This window comes from Sinocyclocheilus rhinocerous, unplaced genomic scaffold (genome assembly GCF_001515625.1).
Source record: "Sinocyclocheilus rhinocerous isolate Xijiao unplaced genomic scaffold, SAMN03320098_v1.1 scaffold44, whole genome shotgun sequence".
In the NCBI taxonomy this organism is placed as follows: Eukaryota; Metazoa; Chordata; class Actinopteri; order Cypriniformes; family Cyprinidae; genus Sinocyclocheilus; species Sinocyclocheilus rhinocerous.
In genome coordinates this window covers 695469-712680 of record NW_015631022.1, presented here as the reverse complement: position 1 = coordinate 712680, position 17212 = coordinate 695469, and the positions used below count along the sequence as shown (strand labels likewise).

General features: G+C 36.3%; 2 protein-coding genes across 2 annotated transcripts in view; both read left to right on the top strand.

Annotated features, from left to right (window-relative positions):
- Window positions 1–595: 595 nt before the first annotated feature.
- On the top strand, window positions 596–6111 carry LOC107741090 (ganglioside GM2 activator-like). Its single transcript, XM_016553682.1, has 4 exons — window positions 596–700; window positions 795–893; window positions 1511–1696; window positions 6091–6111. The coding sequence occupies exons 1-4, from the start codon at window positions 596–598 to the stop codon at window positions 6109–6111; spliced, it is 411 nt and encodes a 136-aa protein (XP_016409168.1).
- A 1686-nt stretch (window positions 6112–7797) lies between these two features.
- The window catches only part of ccdc69 (coiled-coil domain containing 69), a 14553-nt gene continuing 5138 nt past the window's right edge, over window positions 7798–17212 (top strand). Inside the window, exons 1-8 of the mRNA XM_016553638.1 lie at window positions 7798–7998; window positions 12289–12352; window positions 12700–12857; window positions 14793–14880; window positions 15088–15161; window positions 15306–15407; window positions 15494–15613; window positions 15984–16081. Of these exons, the coding sequence (XP_016409124.1) occupies window positions 7951–7998; window positions 12289–12352; window positions 12700–12857; window positions 14793–14880; window positions 15088–15161; window positions 15306–15407; window positions 15494–15613; window positions 15984–16081 (752 nt within the window). The 5' untranslated portion in view covers window positions 7798–7950. The remainder of the gene's footprint in view (window positions 7999–12288; window positions 12353–12699; window positions 12858–14792; window positions 14881–15087; window positions 15162–15305; window positions 15408–15493; window positions 15614–15983; window positions 16082–17212) is intronic.

Genomic DNA, 17212 nt, shown 5'->3' with positions numbered 1-17212 from the left:
TTTACATTAACCATGGTTTTATTATAGCCTAGTAAAATTGTATTTGGCGTATTTGATTCACATTATATATTTTTCTAACTAATTAATTAAATTATATATATTATATAAAATATATACAATTTCATATATATTCAGATAGTATATGTCACTAAATAATCCTAACTTTTAAAATAACAATCTTATATCAGTGCTGTATTCCTCAAACATGTGACAGAGTAGTGTTTAAAGGAGCCTAAATTATATATATATATATATTATTATAAATTTTTTAAGCTATCGTTACCATCATCCATTGACCATTGTTTTAAACGGGTTCTTATGGTGCTGTGCGAATCAGCCTGTAGAGGTCGCTGTACAACGCTGTATAATTGTTTTCATAAATGACAAAAAGAATCACGGAAAAAAAACATATTTCATTACCATAAGGAACTCAAATGACAAACAGTTCCTTAAGTGTCTTTGATATGGCATAGATCGCATTGGTGTTTCACCTCTTCATATCATATGACTTTATTCATATCTTTAACTTTAAGTAAATACAAATGAGATAATTACCCAAAAATGAATGGTGACTACTGTAAATCAGCCGTGCGAAATGAAAAGCTGCATTTCCGTGTTTATCGCTCTGTTCGCTGCCAGCAGTATTTTGTTGGATGTCTCGAGCAAATGGCATAGCAGGAGAAGCTTTGCATTTACAAAGGTAAGAACGTGAGATATTGAAATGAGATTGTTTTAATACAGTTTTAGTGTTCCTTGCATCGCCACATGCTACAGTACTTTCTCTTACTGAATAGTTCAGAGGCTTTTCCTGGGAAAACTGTGGAAAGCCAGACGACCCTACATATGTGCAGACTCTTCATGTGTATCCAAACCCAATTCCTTCACCGGGATGTGTATGTAATAGCAGCTGCATCTGCGCTCTCCCTTCCCTGTGAGTTCAACTGATGACAACTGACCTACTCACGTGATCTTTTACCCTTCAAATTGAGATTCTATTATAGTTTTTATTAATATTTTATTTAGTGTTTTATATAATGTATTGTGTCAAAGTATATGTATTGTTAAATGTGTTTTAATCATTTGTATTCGTTTTTTTAGGTTTTATATATCTATATTGTTTTTATAATTTTTTATTTCAGTGTTAATTTTAGTGATTTTAGTACATGGTTAAACTAAATTAAAATGAAAAATGTAGTGCTGAAATAAAAAAAAAGTTTTGTATACTTTATTTCAGCTAATATTTATTGACCTTTTGTTTTATTTTAAGTAAACTTAAAAGCCTTTTTTATTGGTCTAGCATTAATAACCCTGGTACCATGAAACTCTAAACTGAGCTGTACCCCATTCTATTACCTACAAACTCATGGTGTTATGAATGTATTTAGACTTGCTGTGAATGTTGTGCAGACGGTAAACCTGTCTGTCCACATTTCAACAGCTCAACACTGTGCTCTGTACCTTCGTAAAATCATCTGGATTACAAAAAATGATGTTATTTTATTTGTTTCAGGTGAACTTGACACTGGAAAGAGAAGTTGCTGGTGTATGGATAAAAGTACCTTGTGTTGATGACTTAGGAAGTTGTTATTATCCTGATGCCTGTGTGCGGCTGACCCAGCTCTTTATGACAATCCCGGAGCTCTGTCCTGAACCTAAACGTTCATCTAGCGTCCCCTGTGGCTGCCCGCTCAGAGCTGTGAGTGTGTCCTCATTCACTGAACATCCACAGCAAACGTTTATGTATTTTTATATCAGTGTTTTTAAAGTCACCGTGAAATCAAAATGGAAAATTCTTATTTTTTAATGGAATACTGTAGTGTTTATTATAAATAATTTATCTGTGCACTTCATTCTTTTGTTTTAAATTCATGTGCCCTCCTAATCTTTAATCAAAAACGTTAACCTCCCCTCCCCCTCAAAACGACTCCTCTACTCTTCCGGTCACGAGCTATGGCGCAAGGGCGGAGCTATCTGGAACTGCCAGCAGCTGCAGTGACATCAGTGACGTTTGGAATAAACGACAGGGGGAAAATCTGAAGCTGATGCTTCACTTTGTAGCACTGACACCAGTCATAAGGGAGTACGTTACCCTTAAACATTGAAAATATTTTAGGATATTACGACAACATTACCCTTAGAACATCGCAAACTAATTATTATTTTTTTCATGAATATGACAACCTGATGGAAGATGCGCTCAGTCATTCAGGCAGTCTCTCTCTCTCTCTCTCTCTCTCTCTCTCTGGAAGGATGAAGGATGAAATCAAGTCCCGCCCTCTCATTTCAGATGCTGTTTCACTCTGATATACATCACAGCAGAGAAGAAAAGACAATCGCAACTTCCGTTTCATGCCGACTTTAAGGTTAATATTTATCTGTTTTTTCCAGGGGGACTACTATTGGCCATCATCTGGTATCTACATACCAAATTTTTTACTGCCTAACAGGCTGACCAATTTCAGATTACAGATCATTTTAGGAAGCTCTGAAAAAAGAGCTGCCTTAAAGGTGGCATATTATGCCCCTTTTTTCAATATGTAATATAAGTCTCTGACGAGACATCTGTCAATCAACGTATACAGGGAAGAACCAGCCGACATTATAAAACAGTATGCAATAATAACGTATTGAGTGTAAATTATAATTTTAATTATTAAATGGATGCCACCTTATTGGTACAATAAAGCCCTCCCTACACCTACCCTAACCCTACCCGATACTTTATTTTCCACTTTTTGATTATTTCCTTAATTTTTTATTGAAAATAAATGCCTTTACGATGTGATACGAGATATGAAAAGGGAGAAAAAAAAAGTTCGGCAAGAGGCGGAATCGAACCCTGGTCGATCGCGTCAATAAGCCAAAAACAAGCACTTATCCATCTGCCCCACTGGAGCTGATGTTTTACAGCCACTTTTAACTAAATCAAATATAAAACTTATTGAAATGTTTTCAGTGTGTGTATCAGTTCTTTTTGAACGTTTTCATCTAATTTGAACAAAACCGTGATAATATTGATAATCGTGATAACTTTGGTCACTATAATCTTGATAAGAAATTTTCATACCGTTACATCCCTATTAAAACCTGGAAAAGTTAGATTTTCATGATATGTCACCTTTAAAGTCAGCTTCTCAATAGCATCAGTACTGCACAACCAACGCAATGAAATGTAGTTGTTGCTGTCATGTAGCAATCTCTTTTCCTGGCTTTTGGGAAAGTGTCAAAAAAGAGCCAAATGTCCAGGACTAATCTTGAGATGGTACGGGTTCAGGATTCAAACTCTTGTAACCTCTACCGTTCCCATCATGATTAATGCACTAATGTGATTAATGATGAGTGATGCACTAATGTGATCCAGTGGCAAAAGAAGCCAATTCAGTTACTGATAAAAAACTTTTTTTTTTAAATTGTTGTTCTTAATAAACATTCAAATCAATAACAGTTTTCTTTTAGTTATGTATTATATTTTCCCCAGTGAATCTGTAATGCTACACTAGTTTATTATTTTTAAAATGTTATTTTTCTTTGTGCCATAGCTCTTAAATCTCATTTGCACAGCTGTGTCAGTGATGTCAGCGATGCAAAATGCCCAAATAACCAAAAGTTTAAATATATGCAAATACTAATGAGATTTGAGAGCGGCAGTGGAGGGAAGTTGCTTGGACTGCTTATATGGTACTTTATTATCTTTTTTTTAGCTTGATTTCCTCTGGTCCCTGTATGATTATGTTTTATGGAGCAAAGTGCACAAAATATTGTGCTTTCCACAGAAGAATGTCAGTTAAGGCTGGAATAAACTACATGACTTTTAAAATCTGGACAGATTTTAAAACCCTATAGGCATCATTCATACACTTCATGACTTTATGTGGAAACAGAAAAACGACTGAGGATCACACACACTAACAGACTTTAAAGTTGTTCTAAATACAACAAACTCAGACAGAAACATGTACCTCATTGCTTAGAGACACATGACAACAATATGAGTTCTAAAATCGGCTCAAACATGTTTGATATTCTCCAAATAGATGGAAAAAGAGTATAAAGCTAAAAAAAAAAAACTTGAATCCGTGCCCATCAAACACTACGTGATTTTCTGTGAAACTCCAGCTGTCTAAAATCTGGCTCTGACTTACAAATTGTAATGAAAATCAAAATATAATTTGGCAAAATAATTTGAAATTATTTCACAACAGTGAAGATTTTAAAATGAAGACGTCTGTGCATTGATTACTTTCTTATGCTGATATAAATTTTTTCCCAGAATATGTTCATATGGTCAACTGTAAAACATCAGCCAGGTTTGTTCTCCTCCTGTGAACATTGTTTGCATTCCTGATTTTTCAGGCTGTCTTTCAAGAGTTGTACATGCAGCCCTCAATCCAGATGTCCAGGTGGAATACCAACCACAGCAGATTTCCCCCGAGAGCAAGACTAGCCATGTTCTTCATTTTTAATGATTGCTGAACCCAGATGTACCATCACTTGTAAAACTTTCCTGACATGTGAAATGTGCTGTTTACTAAAATGCACCTATACAGACTTAACTCTGAAGTTTAGAACTCTCAGCAGTATGCGAACAGCATAGTGTATTATTATGCATAACAATTTTATTTTTACAGTTTCAATTCAACCTAACAGACAGAATTCTCAGTAGGACTTCTATGTTTTATTTTGCCCTTTGAAAACGCAGAGGTTTTGCGAGGCCTTGAGGCTTACACCATGCCTGGGGTTGGAGGGGGAGCAATGGAAAGAATGTTATCTCCTGGCTGACTGAGAGCTTGCGTCTGGTTTTTTTAAGAGCTTTGTGGCACAAAGCACGTTCATAAAGCTTTGTGGAACATACTACTCCTGGCTGGCAGACTACATGCATTTACCATGCAGAAAATCACACCCAACAATATTAGAAATGGAGAAATATACTATGTGAACTCAAACAATGAACTTAAAGCAACTCCATGTATGTTTGTACATTTAAATATCAATTCAAAATGACTTCTAATAAGGCGAAAGGCCACATTCCCCCTAAACATCAGTTCTGGGAGTATATAAATGGCAGATTGCTTTGCGCCAGCATTAAATGCATGTGTACAACTCTCTATGGGATCCCGTTTTCGCCAGGGAATAAAGAAAAAAAAAGGTAATTGTGACTTTTTATTTCATAATTCTGACTTTTTTTCTTGCAATTCTAAGAAAAAAAGTCAGAATTGTGAGATAAAAAGTTGCAGTTACCTTTTGAATTTTTTTTTTCTGTGGCGGAAAACTATCCACTGTAATTATGATATATTTACAACAGTAAATTCCACTCAATTAACTGTTTTAACGGCAGCCATTGATTTCCTTAGTATGGATAAATAATACTATGGAAGTCATTGGCTAGTATGGCTACTGTCAACTGTCAGCATTTATCAAAATATCTTCTTTTGGTGTTCAACAGAAGAAAGAATCTCATTTAGGTTTGAAACATCATTTTTCAATTCCCATAGTCACAAAATACAAACCTAAAATCATTATTGTCCAAAAATTGTACCAAAACAATACAGAATTCATGCACGGAAATGTGTCCTGACGAGTGTTAAAGGGGTCATATGATGTTGCTAAAAAGAACATTATTTGGTGTATTTGGTGTAATGAAATGTGTTTATGCGGTTTAAGGTTCAAAAAACACATTATTTTCCATATAATGTACATTATTGTTTCTCCTCTATGCCCCGCCTTTCTGAAACACGTCGATTTTTACAAAGCTCATCGGTCTGAAAAGCGAGGTGTGCTGTGATTGGCCAGCTATCCAGTGCGTTGTGATTGGCCGAATACCTCAAGCGTGTGACGGAAATGTTACACCCCTTACCATACTGTGATGCCTTGTGATGCCATGCCAACCGGAGTGACGAGACAAAAACATTAAAACCCATTATAAACGAGGGAAATCGCATCATATGACCCCTTTAAGGAAAACAGACTTGATTTATTGTTCTCCCTTCAAATCCTGACCTCATATGTGTGATAAGCCTGTTAACTTTGGCAAATCCTATGTTAAATCCAAACATACTGTTTTATGCGACTGCTGTGTTTTTGTTCCTGTAGATAACTGGAGAGCTGATCTAGCAGACGGCTCACTTTATTATTGTCACCACTAAGCTGCCGAGTCCCTGCAGCTGCCTGTCAATGGAAAGTTTGTCATGACGCACACTTCTCAGCAACAACTGGTCTATCACTCTTATGACAGATTAGAGACCCTACTATAAATAGACAGAGTTTCGACAAAAAGGAAAGTCTCAAATTACCCAGAAGATCTGAAGTCAATGTTTCGCTTAATATATACCAAACAAGAGAGCCAAGAGGCCAAAGATAGATGTATCTCTGACACACTACTGTATGCACCATATAGAGCAGTGAATACGATGAGCTCAGATCTGCCCGTTTATATTTTCTCCACTGAATATTTGACAATATGTTGTTACAATAGGCAGTGACAGAATTGAAGAAAGGTTTAAATATCCATGCTTCTCTCTTTCTAAATGTACACTTAGTGTTTAACTCATTTGTCATTAAAATGACACTGGTGATGAAATCATAACTAGCAGCCAGTATAAACCTTGTAATGTTTACATTCAGCATGTGCATCCACATACCTCAACGCTGACTATGGATCACTGCTGTTTTGACAGTTTCTCTAAACAGAATTCCTCTACAGCAGCGGGATGACAATATGGCCGCTTAAAATACAATACAACTTACGATTCACTCTGTTGACCTGTGAGCCTCACATTTTTACTCCTCATTCAAATCTGCTGGATAATATGGCCATTTTACTGTCAGAATTCATTTCAATTTGAAGAGAGTTGACTTGGGGAAAGAAACTAGCCTACTGCTAAATTTGCTCATTGCAATGTTTTTCTATTTGACCAGATAGATAGTAACGATCTGTCTGTAGGGCCTATAGTCTATAATTAACCCTCAAACATCAAACTTTCCTTTTTAACCTTATTTTTGTATACAAGATATTTAACTGTTTACAAACTGTGATATTAACTGTAATGCACGGTGTCCATTACTTCAATGTGTTTGAGCTACCATGTGACCTGTAACTATGGCCTCCTTATGGCATAAACATAAATTAAACATTGTCAGTGAAAGTGGTTTAGCACCAAATACCCAGATCCATACATGCATATGAAGAGTTTGGTTCCAAAACGCGATAAACGCCATTTAAAAAAAAATAAAAAGAGTTCCCGCCAAAATCAGTATTGTATCTGGTCGGTATTTGAAAAGACAATTTTTAATTTTATGCAAAATGCGATATCCGCCGTGTTATTCTGTCATGTTTTCTATTTTGTTAATATTTCTATAATAAACAATGTAAAATTATTTAATAAACAATTACTTTATTTAATAAAGACTTAATTTAGCTTTATTATATTTAGGGACATTTATTTATTTATTATTTTATTAAACATTTGCTTAGGAAATACAAATGTGAAAAAACATACGCCAAAAAAAAAGAGCCAGGGGTTCAAGGATGGCCAAACAATACGGCAATTAAAATTCAAAAGAGAGAGAAAAAATACATTACATAGAAAGAAAGAAAGAAATTAGGGGAAAAACAATGAACATAATATTTAGGGACATACTATTGTATTGACCAAAAACAATTTTCATTATTTATTTATTTACTTAGCCTATTATTATTATTTATTTTTTGCATTAGAGGAAGCTGCGGTGTGCATCAGTTTACGCAGCTCTGCACAGATTCACCAATTTCCCGCTTGTTCATGTAAATGCAGCCTGCGTTTTCGGAACGCCGCGCTGACTCTGCAGTTCCCGCCCCTCTGCTCACTCTCAGCCTATTCGACAATGAGAGCTCAGCTCATATTTGAACTGCTGCAGACAGCCAAAAACTTACCAGCGACAACGGGGTAGAACATAGAGGCAGAGCAGAGAAGCATGGGTTGTCACAACAGCAAGGTTTGTGGCCAGGTCTCCCGGAAAAAGGTAGGTCGTTTTAAAAGCTCCTCAGGATGTTCACAAATAATGCAAACTCACAATGAGAGCCGCAGCAAGGTCAGAGGCGAGAAATGTTGCGGATACAGCACGTGTAAATGTGTCTGTATTATGGGAGCCACTCTTGTTTTGTTCTCTCAAATCACTTGTTACTTCCTCCCTAATGCGATGCAAAAGCTCTCATGATAGTTTGTCGACTTGTGAAAGTTTTAATTAGAAACAGATGCCGGGTTGAACAGATGAGATCTACTGTTGTTTAAAATGTGCTGCTGACATCCGTTGTGACAAATTAAAGGCGTGTTATCCAGCGTTTAAGTTTGAGCACTTTGTGCAAGCTTTTAAATTGTTCCGCATTTCGGTCAATGACAAAATCAGGATATACGAGGTGGTAAAAAAGATGAACGCCTTTTAAATGTAATTTAAATGTAGTTTTAGCCACGCACCCTCTTGTATACCTGTTGGTTTCGTACGTTTTGGAAAACATTTGTATCACTATCTGTAAATGTTATAATTTAGCGGTTTTAATGAATGTATTTTGGTACACAGCTTTGTAAATATAATTAACTTTTAGTCATAGCTAAGTTTTTTTTCTTGTTCTTGACGAACAAAATGAACGTTTTCATAAGTTACATGTGATATGTCAAGAAAAGGAAAATCAACAATTAATGACCTGATTATGTCTGTTTTATGTAGATTGCCAAAGTATTTATAAAAACTTATTTTGGATATTTATGGAAACTTTTTTTTAATTTAAGAATTTCAGTATTTTAATTTGACATTTTTTTTATTTAGTATTATGTGTGTTTTTTTAACCTAGTTATTTTGACTGTGAATTGCATTTTTTATGTATTTTTGAATGCATTAAAGGGGAAAATGTCAGTGGTTCATGTTTTTCAATATGGAATATTTTTTATACAGATATTAATTATTTTTTATTCTTGAGTACAAAGACTTTTCCTTAGGGTTATTCTATTTTACCTGAGGAAAATGTGATGTATTTTAACTGACCTTTACATGCATGCGTGAGGGTCTGCAGAGGTCTTGTCAGTTTTATGTTGGTTGTCAAACTACTTATTTAACTATTTCTGTTTTTCAAGAATTTCAGCATTTTAATTGTAATTTTCCACCTAACTCTGGGCAGTCGCACCACATAGTCATATATTGAAAATGTTCATCATAGAAGAGACATATATAGAGCCATTTATTTTAATAAATTGCATTTTAATGTTTTTTTAATGCATGCATTAAAAGAGAAAACCACTAGAACATCATTGGCACTTTAGATTTGACATTTTTAATGTAAATGCATGAGAAAAATCAATGCATTCCTGGGGCCTTCAAACATACAGGGAAATCTGGCTTTGATATTAACAGGGTCAAGCTTTCATTAGCCCAGATTGCTGAAGGATTTATATTCACTAGGCTTGGATGTGACAGACACAGGGTCCCGAGTTTCTCACTGCAAGTTTTAATGTGATCTATAAACAGCCAGAGTTCATTTGGTCCTGTTAATCACATAGCCATGTGTCAATATACTTGACATGGACAACTGGAGAAGTGTGAAAATTCTCTGAAGACCAAACAGAGAAAGCCTTACACTCACTATTACAGCCTCTATTGGAGCTGCATCAAAAGCAAATAACCACATGACGGCGAAGTGCAATAAAGCCATGGGTTCATTAAAGTTCCAGAACATTTGGTTCCCTGCCACAGACAGCCAGCAAATGCATAATAGCGTTTGTTGTGGATTAAACCGAATTATGAGATGCAAGCAGTTCCTGTTCTGGGTTTTTATTGCTGATTAATTTTTGAAAAGTAAGCCTAGCCTACTAAATTGTTTCACTATTAGAAAGTTGTAGACCTTTAAAATGCTATTCATAGTTTTTGGCCACATGACTGGCGTGGCGACCTGGAGGGCAAAACATCCATCGAACTGCAGCACAACCCTGTCAATTTTCCATCTGTTTCAAGCTACGAGTTTAAATCACCTCTCAAAAGAAGAAAAACAAAGTGATGTGAACAAACTGCAAGTTTTGGGCACTTGCGATCCATATAAAGCACTTGCCGCAGTATTTTAATGACTAAAAATAGTGGATAATTCTGTAAAAAAAAAAAAAGCATAATGTGTCCTAATGTATTAAGCGATATTAAAAGATTAAATTCAACATACACCTTACAGATGATGCAAACTATATAAGCAAGCGGCTGAGCCCAGAATATGAATGCATTTAGTCATATTAAGCATTTTCTTTAGAATGCTTTTCAATGGAAAAATGCCTTACGTGCAAATTAAGCAAGCAGATTTCGTATTCTGGCTGCATCTTTTCGTCTGTACATAGTTTTCATGATTAATAAGGTGTATACTTTAAAGAGTTTGCTCTTTTGTCTTAGTACATTAGTTCCTAATATAAACCTGATAAAAATAAGTGGCATTCAGTAGAGGAAAGCTGAATGCCCTCCAGGCGGGCGTTTCTGTACAAGTGTACATGGGCAGGATGACATAATTTGCTTTTGGTTCCTTTCAAACTGTGGATTGCGTGAAGCATAAGTGTCATGTTTTGGTTGGCTTGTGTCTCACCCTGACACTTAACCGCACATGTCTTGTCATTTCTCATTTAAACAGTCTCAAGTGACAGTGAGAATCTCAGTAGTTATTAACCAGGATGATTTGACAAGGTTTGACTCTTTTTGTTCTTGAATGAGGGTGTTGGCTTCAAAGTAGAGTTGAAGAGAAAGGTGAGAAGGGGCCATCAAGCCCCAAAATCATGGTGATCGTAGTTGAAAGTCATACTAAATGTGAAATTGTGAAATTTAACTCACTGATAGTCTTTGCTACAGCTCTCAAATCTTAAGTGAGCTGTGAAAATTTGTTTTGTTGAGAAACGCATCTCTTACCTGAACTAAACAGGAGATTTTGCTCTCAAAGGAGAGATATTTTGCACTTGTGAGTGTTTTGAGGCCGCGTGTGTAGGCTATATCTCTGCAGACTTTTGGCACGTAAGCTTCAAAATGTTAAATCACCTGTGAACGCTGCCGACCTTGAGCTCCATCTTTTGATCCAAACAATGTGTCATGTAACGTCACATTTAGAAAAAACATATTCGGTGACCATAAACTCATTAGTCAGATAGAAAAATAAACTGTAGAGAGGGGCATTTTGCTAAAAATATGCACCATATAACATATTCATTATAATTTTTACTGTTCTTCAATGTTTAATTTATGTTTGAATAAATCCATCAATTTTTTTATGACAGACACCATTTAATTGTTTATATATAAAAAAAAAAAAAAATGGAAGTAGGAAGTAGAATATATATATATAAAACAGTTATTTAAAATGGTAATATTTCACAATAATACAGTTTTACGGTATTTTTAATCAAATAAATGCAGCCTTGGTAAGCATGAGAATTCTTTCAAAAAATGAAAATTTTACTCATTTGGTAGTGAATGTGTGGGATTTAAATAGGCCTTCACACTTTGTTCGTCTGTCTGTTTTTGTTCTTATTTATATTATCAGTATGTAATAGGCAGTGACTGTCTGCAATGGGGGAAAAAATCTTATTTTGACTGTACTGAAGCATAAAAATACCTCCGTATATTCGCAGATATTTAGGAAACATGCTAAGTTCACATACTTGTTTTTCTGAAAAGCAATGTTACAGTCAGTTATTCTACTTTGAAATGTGTGTTCCGTGTCAGAATGTCGGTTTTTGTTTTGGTCTGTGTGACTCCGCCCACTGCCCGTTTATCCAATAGTATTTCGACACCCTGGGTTGCCAGTTGGTGGAAAACACAGCGTATTGCAGCCATGGAACCCAACAAACGAACTCCGAGATCACAGATTCCTAAAAAGCGTGCAGCATCTGCTCTATGAGCAGAGGAATATTAAAACACGGATAAATCAACTCATCAGCTTACAGTGTACGGCTCGTCGCCTTCCGCTGTCAGTTGCGCTCATTCCCATTTCAATCACTATCTGTCAATATTACATACCGCACCTTTTAAAGTAAATTAGATTTCACTTGTTCCACCCATTGAGAAATACAGCTCAAGTTTTCAAAGTGTACTGCACTACTGCAAGTGGTTTTTCAATGATGTCATGGTTGCGCAATCTTGAGCGCATATCTCACCGGTAATGTCAGACTGCTTTGGAATGCAACAAAAATCAATTTATATGACACTTCTGTGAAATGTTAAAGTTGTAGATAAAGCATGTAGATTGAGTTTGTCAGCTAGTTTTTGAATGATTGATCCCGTGTCTGCAATGTCTTTCAGAAAAAAAATAAAGCACAAGGAGCTGAGAAGCACATAAAGGACATCAAACTTCAGGGTGGAAGTGGTAAGTGGTTTCTCTCGATCATGTCATGGGAACATGTGCAGATGTTCTTTAGATAAACGAAAACAGAAAATGCATTGTGACTGAAAAGCTTGTTTTGCACTTCTAGATCGTGATGCGTGTGCTACGGTTATTATCTGTTCATGTGTCTTTTCAATGTCCCACGATTCCATTGTGAAGTGTGTTGTTCTTGGCAGAGCGCGGGGTTTGGTAGCGCTGATGTTGGGCTGCAGGGACCTGTTAATACTCTTGTGTTGCTGGCCGTGGGCGATTCTGGCTTAAGCTCATGGAGATATTGTTTCAGATGTATCATAGAGCAAACAATGTAGTGTTCAATTGCTCTCCCCCAGGTACATGCTCATCTGAGGAGAATCTGTTGGAGACTTATGAGTGTCAGCTAAAGATACTACATGCAGTTTTGACGGCTTCAGGAGACCAGGAGAGAGATCAGCTCCTCAAGGACCATCCTGGAGACATCTGCACTTTAGTCCACAGCATTATAGAGAAGGTAGAGTTTGAAAGCTCTTCTTATTCAAAGCCCTTTCTTTTTGTCTTGTGAATGGAATACATTACAAGTACATGTAGCTTCATGTAGGCATTCAAGAATGACTAGTATCCTGATCCCGGATTATGTCAGCGGTTATATGTTATGAAGCTGTCAGCGCCAATAAACAAGACATGCTTTTCCATTACAGCATAATTGGGAACAAGGCCGATTCTGTGCGCTGTTGTTCAGGGTTTGGGAACGTGTGCTTTGGTACATCTGTCCTTGTGCTAACCTCTGACCAACAAAGCTAAACCTGTTTGCAGGGAGGGATGTTATTCACTGCCCTGTAAAGAGGGCTGGTTTGTGTTTAAACGCAGTAGAGCACTGCTTGTTTTAACAAGAGAGAACAAAGATGGCTTATTTATTATTATTATTTATTTTTTATTTTTTTAGAACTTTGCAGACTAATTTATTATGTAAAATTATTAACAGTTAAACACAATTATATAGCAATATAATTGGGAACATTTCATAAAACATTACATTGTTTGTATAAAAAGCTATGTATAAATAATATAACCTATCCCAACCGGAAACATCTCCCAACATCTCTACAAAAAAAAAAAAAGTATTTATTTTCATTTATTTAAATAGTTTTTTGTTTACTTTTTAATAGTGTTTTTACAAGTAAAGAATTCCCCAAAAGGAGGTTTTTGTATATATATTTGTGTGTGTATATAATATTTTATATATATATATATATATATATATCTCCAGCTCTGGCCATTATCTAAACATCCTTTTTTAAGGTACACACGTAGGAACTCAGTCAGGTTTGCTTAAGTTTTACTGGTAGTTTGACAGATATTCAGATTTATTTTTCATTTTAGAATTGTAATTTTATTTGTTATTTTATAATCTCAATTGCAATTGATATTTTAATTTATCATATAATTAATTTTATAACTTATTTATTTATTGTTAATTTATTGCTTATTATTTATCTATTTATTTTATTTATCCAAGTTTTTGTATCATGTCTTAAATGGATTTATTTAGAAATTTCATTAATGGACTTAAAAAAAAAAAAAAGAAGTATCCTTGGGTAAACTTCTATCAAATATCAAACTGAAAGATCTTATGTAAACAGTATTATTTTATATATTGAAAATATTATTGCATATCATTCTTTATAGAAGTTTCTTATTTTAAAGTGCCCCTATTATGGATTTTTGAAAATGACCTTTCATGCAGTGTGTAACAGCTCTAAGTGAAGGAAAACATCCTGCAAAGTTTTAAATCTGAAAGTGCGCTGTGAATAAAGTTATTGTCTCTCAAAAGAAAGAGTCGACTCTGAATCTTTGAAAGGAGTCGTTTTTAAAACTAATCCCAAGCTGTTTCATGTTGATGTCAACATGAAACATCAACATATTGTCCGCCCACTTGTTGCGCACGCAGATTTGGGAAAACTTGACCATCAGTCGATTTTCGCGTTGGTCTGAATGAAAATGCAAATTCATTCTTTGCCACTAGGTGCCGCTTTTGGAGTGGTAAAAATAGAGGTTTCCCCGGTAATGCTGTACACAAAGCAGCACTGCTGACAAACCTGCTTTATCAGGCATTACAGGCATGACAAAATGAAAATTAGACCAATCGGACCAATCACTGCCGATTAGCGTCACGCAAAGGAGGGGTTTGGAAAAATGAATCACTGAGCAAATCGTTTGGGAGTCGTTGAGCAAGTAAGGTAAAAATAAATGCATATTATAAGACAATGAAAGTGTTTTTTGACCTTACATGCATGTCAACCTGTTGTTGGGGACTCCCAAAACCAAAATATGAACCTTTCATTACCCATAATAGGGGCACTTTCATTTGTACTACGTTGCCATGAAAATAGCCTTTGCTGCTAAGGCATTAAATAATAAATAAATGCATAATTTCTTGTGTTAACAGGTAAAGACTGAGATAACCGCTGATCTAAATGATCTTCATGAAAAACAGATGAGGAGCACCTTAGAGCAGCATCAGAGCACAACAGAAGGTCAGAGCACAGCAGCACTGTATTACTAACAACAGCTGACAAACGCAGACATGTAAAGTAACTCTGGCAAACACATTTTCTAAGAGCATAAATGTGTGTGTGTGTATGTGTGTATGTATATATATATATATATATATATATATATATATGAGAGAGAGAGATAATCTTTTGGTAAATAGTAATATTCAATAATTGTTTACTTTGCAGAGCTACAGCGATTACACAGTGAAGAGAACAATGTTTTAAATGAGTCTCATGCAGCAGCTGAGAATGCACTGAAGGTAAAACACATCTATTTGTAACATCACTGCTCTGATTTGCCTTAATACATTTGATTGAGAGCTGATCTAATATACTTCCCATGTCAAGCTAGACATACCAGACTTGATTTTGAAGTGATTGCTCTGAACTTCCTATGAACTCAGGATCAGATTGAAGGGCTGACGTCAGAGCTGAAGCTGTTCAACGAGTTAAAGCGCAGAGCAGAGGAGTCCACGCTCAAGAGAGACCTTCAGAGAAATATTGAGGTTTGTTATGATGAGAGTGGAGATCCGTTGGCAAAGCGTGCTTCAGATAGCTGCAGTATTCAGCTGTATCTGTTTTTTCATCCCAGACTCATGGCAGCCCTGGTGCGTTCTGGGAGCAGGAGCAGGAGAGTCTTTTATTTGTCATCGAAATGAAGCGTGAGCGTTTACAGGACCAGGGGAACAAGCTGCTGCAGATGGAAACACTGGTATGAACTTGTATCAGTAGTTATTGTGGGCCAATAACTCGTGATCTTCTGATTAGAGGTCAATCAATATGTATTTTTCAGTGGCAGATTCTTAAATTTTTACATTTGGTCCCTCCTTCTAAAAAAATTGGTTATATCCACTTTGTTAAACAAGTCATCTGCTTTATACTCCGTCAATGAGAAATAATGTACAGAAATAAGAGCCAGGTGCATTATTTGTGTATTCATGCGTTTATTTGAATGTGGCAAATTGACCTATTTGTTTGCATAAAGAAATGCACAAGTCACCAACTCAAACCAAAACCAGTTTTTTCCCAATATGTCAGCTATTTTGATAACTTTCTGCTTCTTGTTGTGTTGTGATTGTCAGGTGGAGAAGAATCTGTCACTGGAGGATCAGCTCCTGCAGGCTCTCCAGCAGAGCGAGGACTACAGAGTGCGGATAGACAACTACCAAAGCCTCATACAGTTAGTGTTTACTTCAATCTGCAAACTAAGTTGCAAACGAAGTATTTTAAAATAGTGAGACCAAGTGTGCACTTCTTTCTGGGTGAAAACGTTTGACAGAGTAAAGAAATATTAATTATCTAGATTTACTTTAAATGTGTCATCTTTCTCCTCTCTCAGCTTAATATGCATTTTTAGTAGGGATGCTTCGATCGATCGGCCGGAGATCGGTATCGGCCGATAATCACACTTTGACTCGATCGGTACTCACTTCACTTGGCCGATCTCACGAACCGATCGCAATTTGATGACGTCAACGCGTGATGACGCACATGATGCATGGGGACATACATGATTTGGGCGCCACAGTCATGTCATCGCCGGTGTGGAAATGCTATGATGTTTCGAGAAACAATGAAAAATTCGCTATTTGTCGTGTATGTTTTGCATGATGATATGATGAATGGATGGTTCATTTTTAACAGCAGATTCAGTGACGTTAGAGCTGATCTGCGCCTCACTGCATTCGTCTGCGGCGCATTACGGCTCCACGGGAACCGGAGCTGATCGCGGCCGATCTAGTCAGTGCTTGTGTTTATACCAGCCAGCCGCTGCACGTTTCTGAAGCGGCTCTCCGCGCTGCTTGGCTAAAAATAGTCTTTTGTGAGTTTTCACAGTGTGGAGGACGGAACAAAACCTCGTGCTGCTTTATCAGGCATATAACATGCAAGATGAAATGAAAATGACATCTAAAATTTCCTAAAGATAATCTTCCTTCAGAAATACAGTGATATAAAAACACCCGCGCCTCGTTTTGATTTTTAAACGTGCAGTACGTGCTTATGTTTATTCAACGAAGCCTTTTGGACAATCGGTCAGTTTTGATATTGTGGCGAGCACAACAAATAAATAAATGTATGGGAAACACATCCCACAGCACAACCACCTGAGCCCAACTTCAGTCTATTCATCACCTTAACTTTAACTGCGTTTGTAGCCGGCACCATAGCCAGACTGATAAACAAACACAGACCGGAAGCTAACTTTGGGCTAGGCGCGTGCGCCCGATGAAACCGTCTATAGGGAGGATCGGCTATGTGTGACAACCGCATTCTGTAACCGAACTCACACCTGTAAATTTTCAGGACTCAC

Bases quoted from the DNA above. Each gene is read 5' to 3' on its own strand.
- LOC107741090 (XM_016553682.1), top strand. From the start codon at position 596: ATGAAAAGCTGCATTTCCGTGTTTATCGCTCTGTTCGCTGCCAGCAGT. The intron at 701-794 runs GTAAGAACGTGA...CTTACTGAATAG, and splicing joins GAAGCTTTGCATTTACAAAG to TTCAGAGGCTTTTCCTGGGA. The intron at 894-1,510 runs GTATGTAATAGC...TATTTGTTTCAG, and splicing joins CAATTCCTTCACCGGGATGT to GTGAACTTGACACTGGAAAG.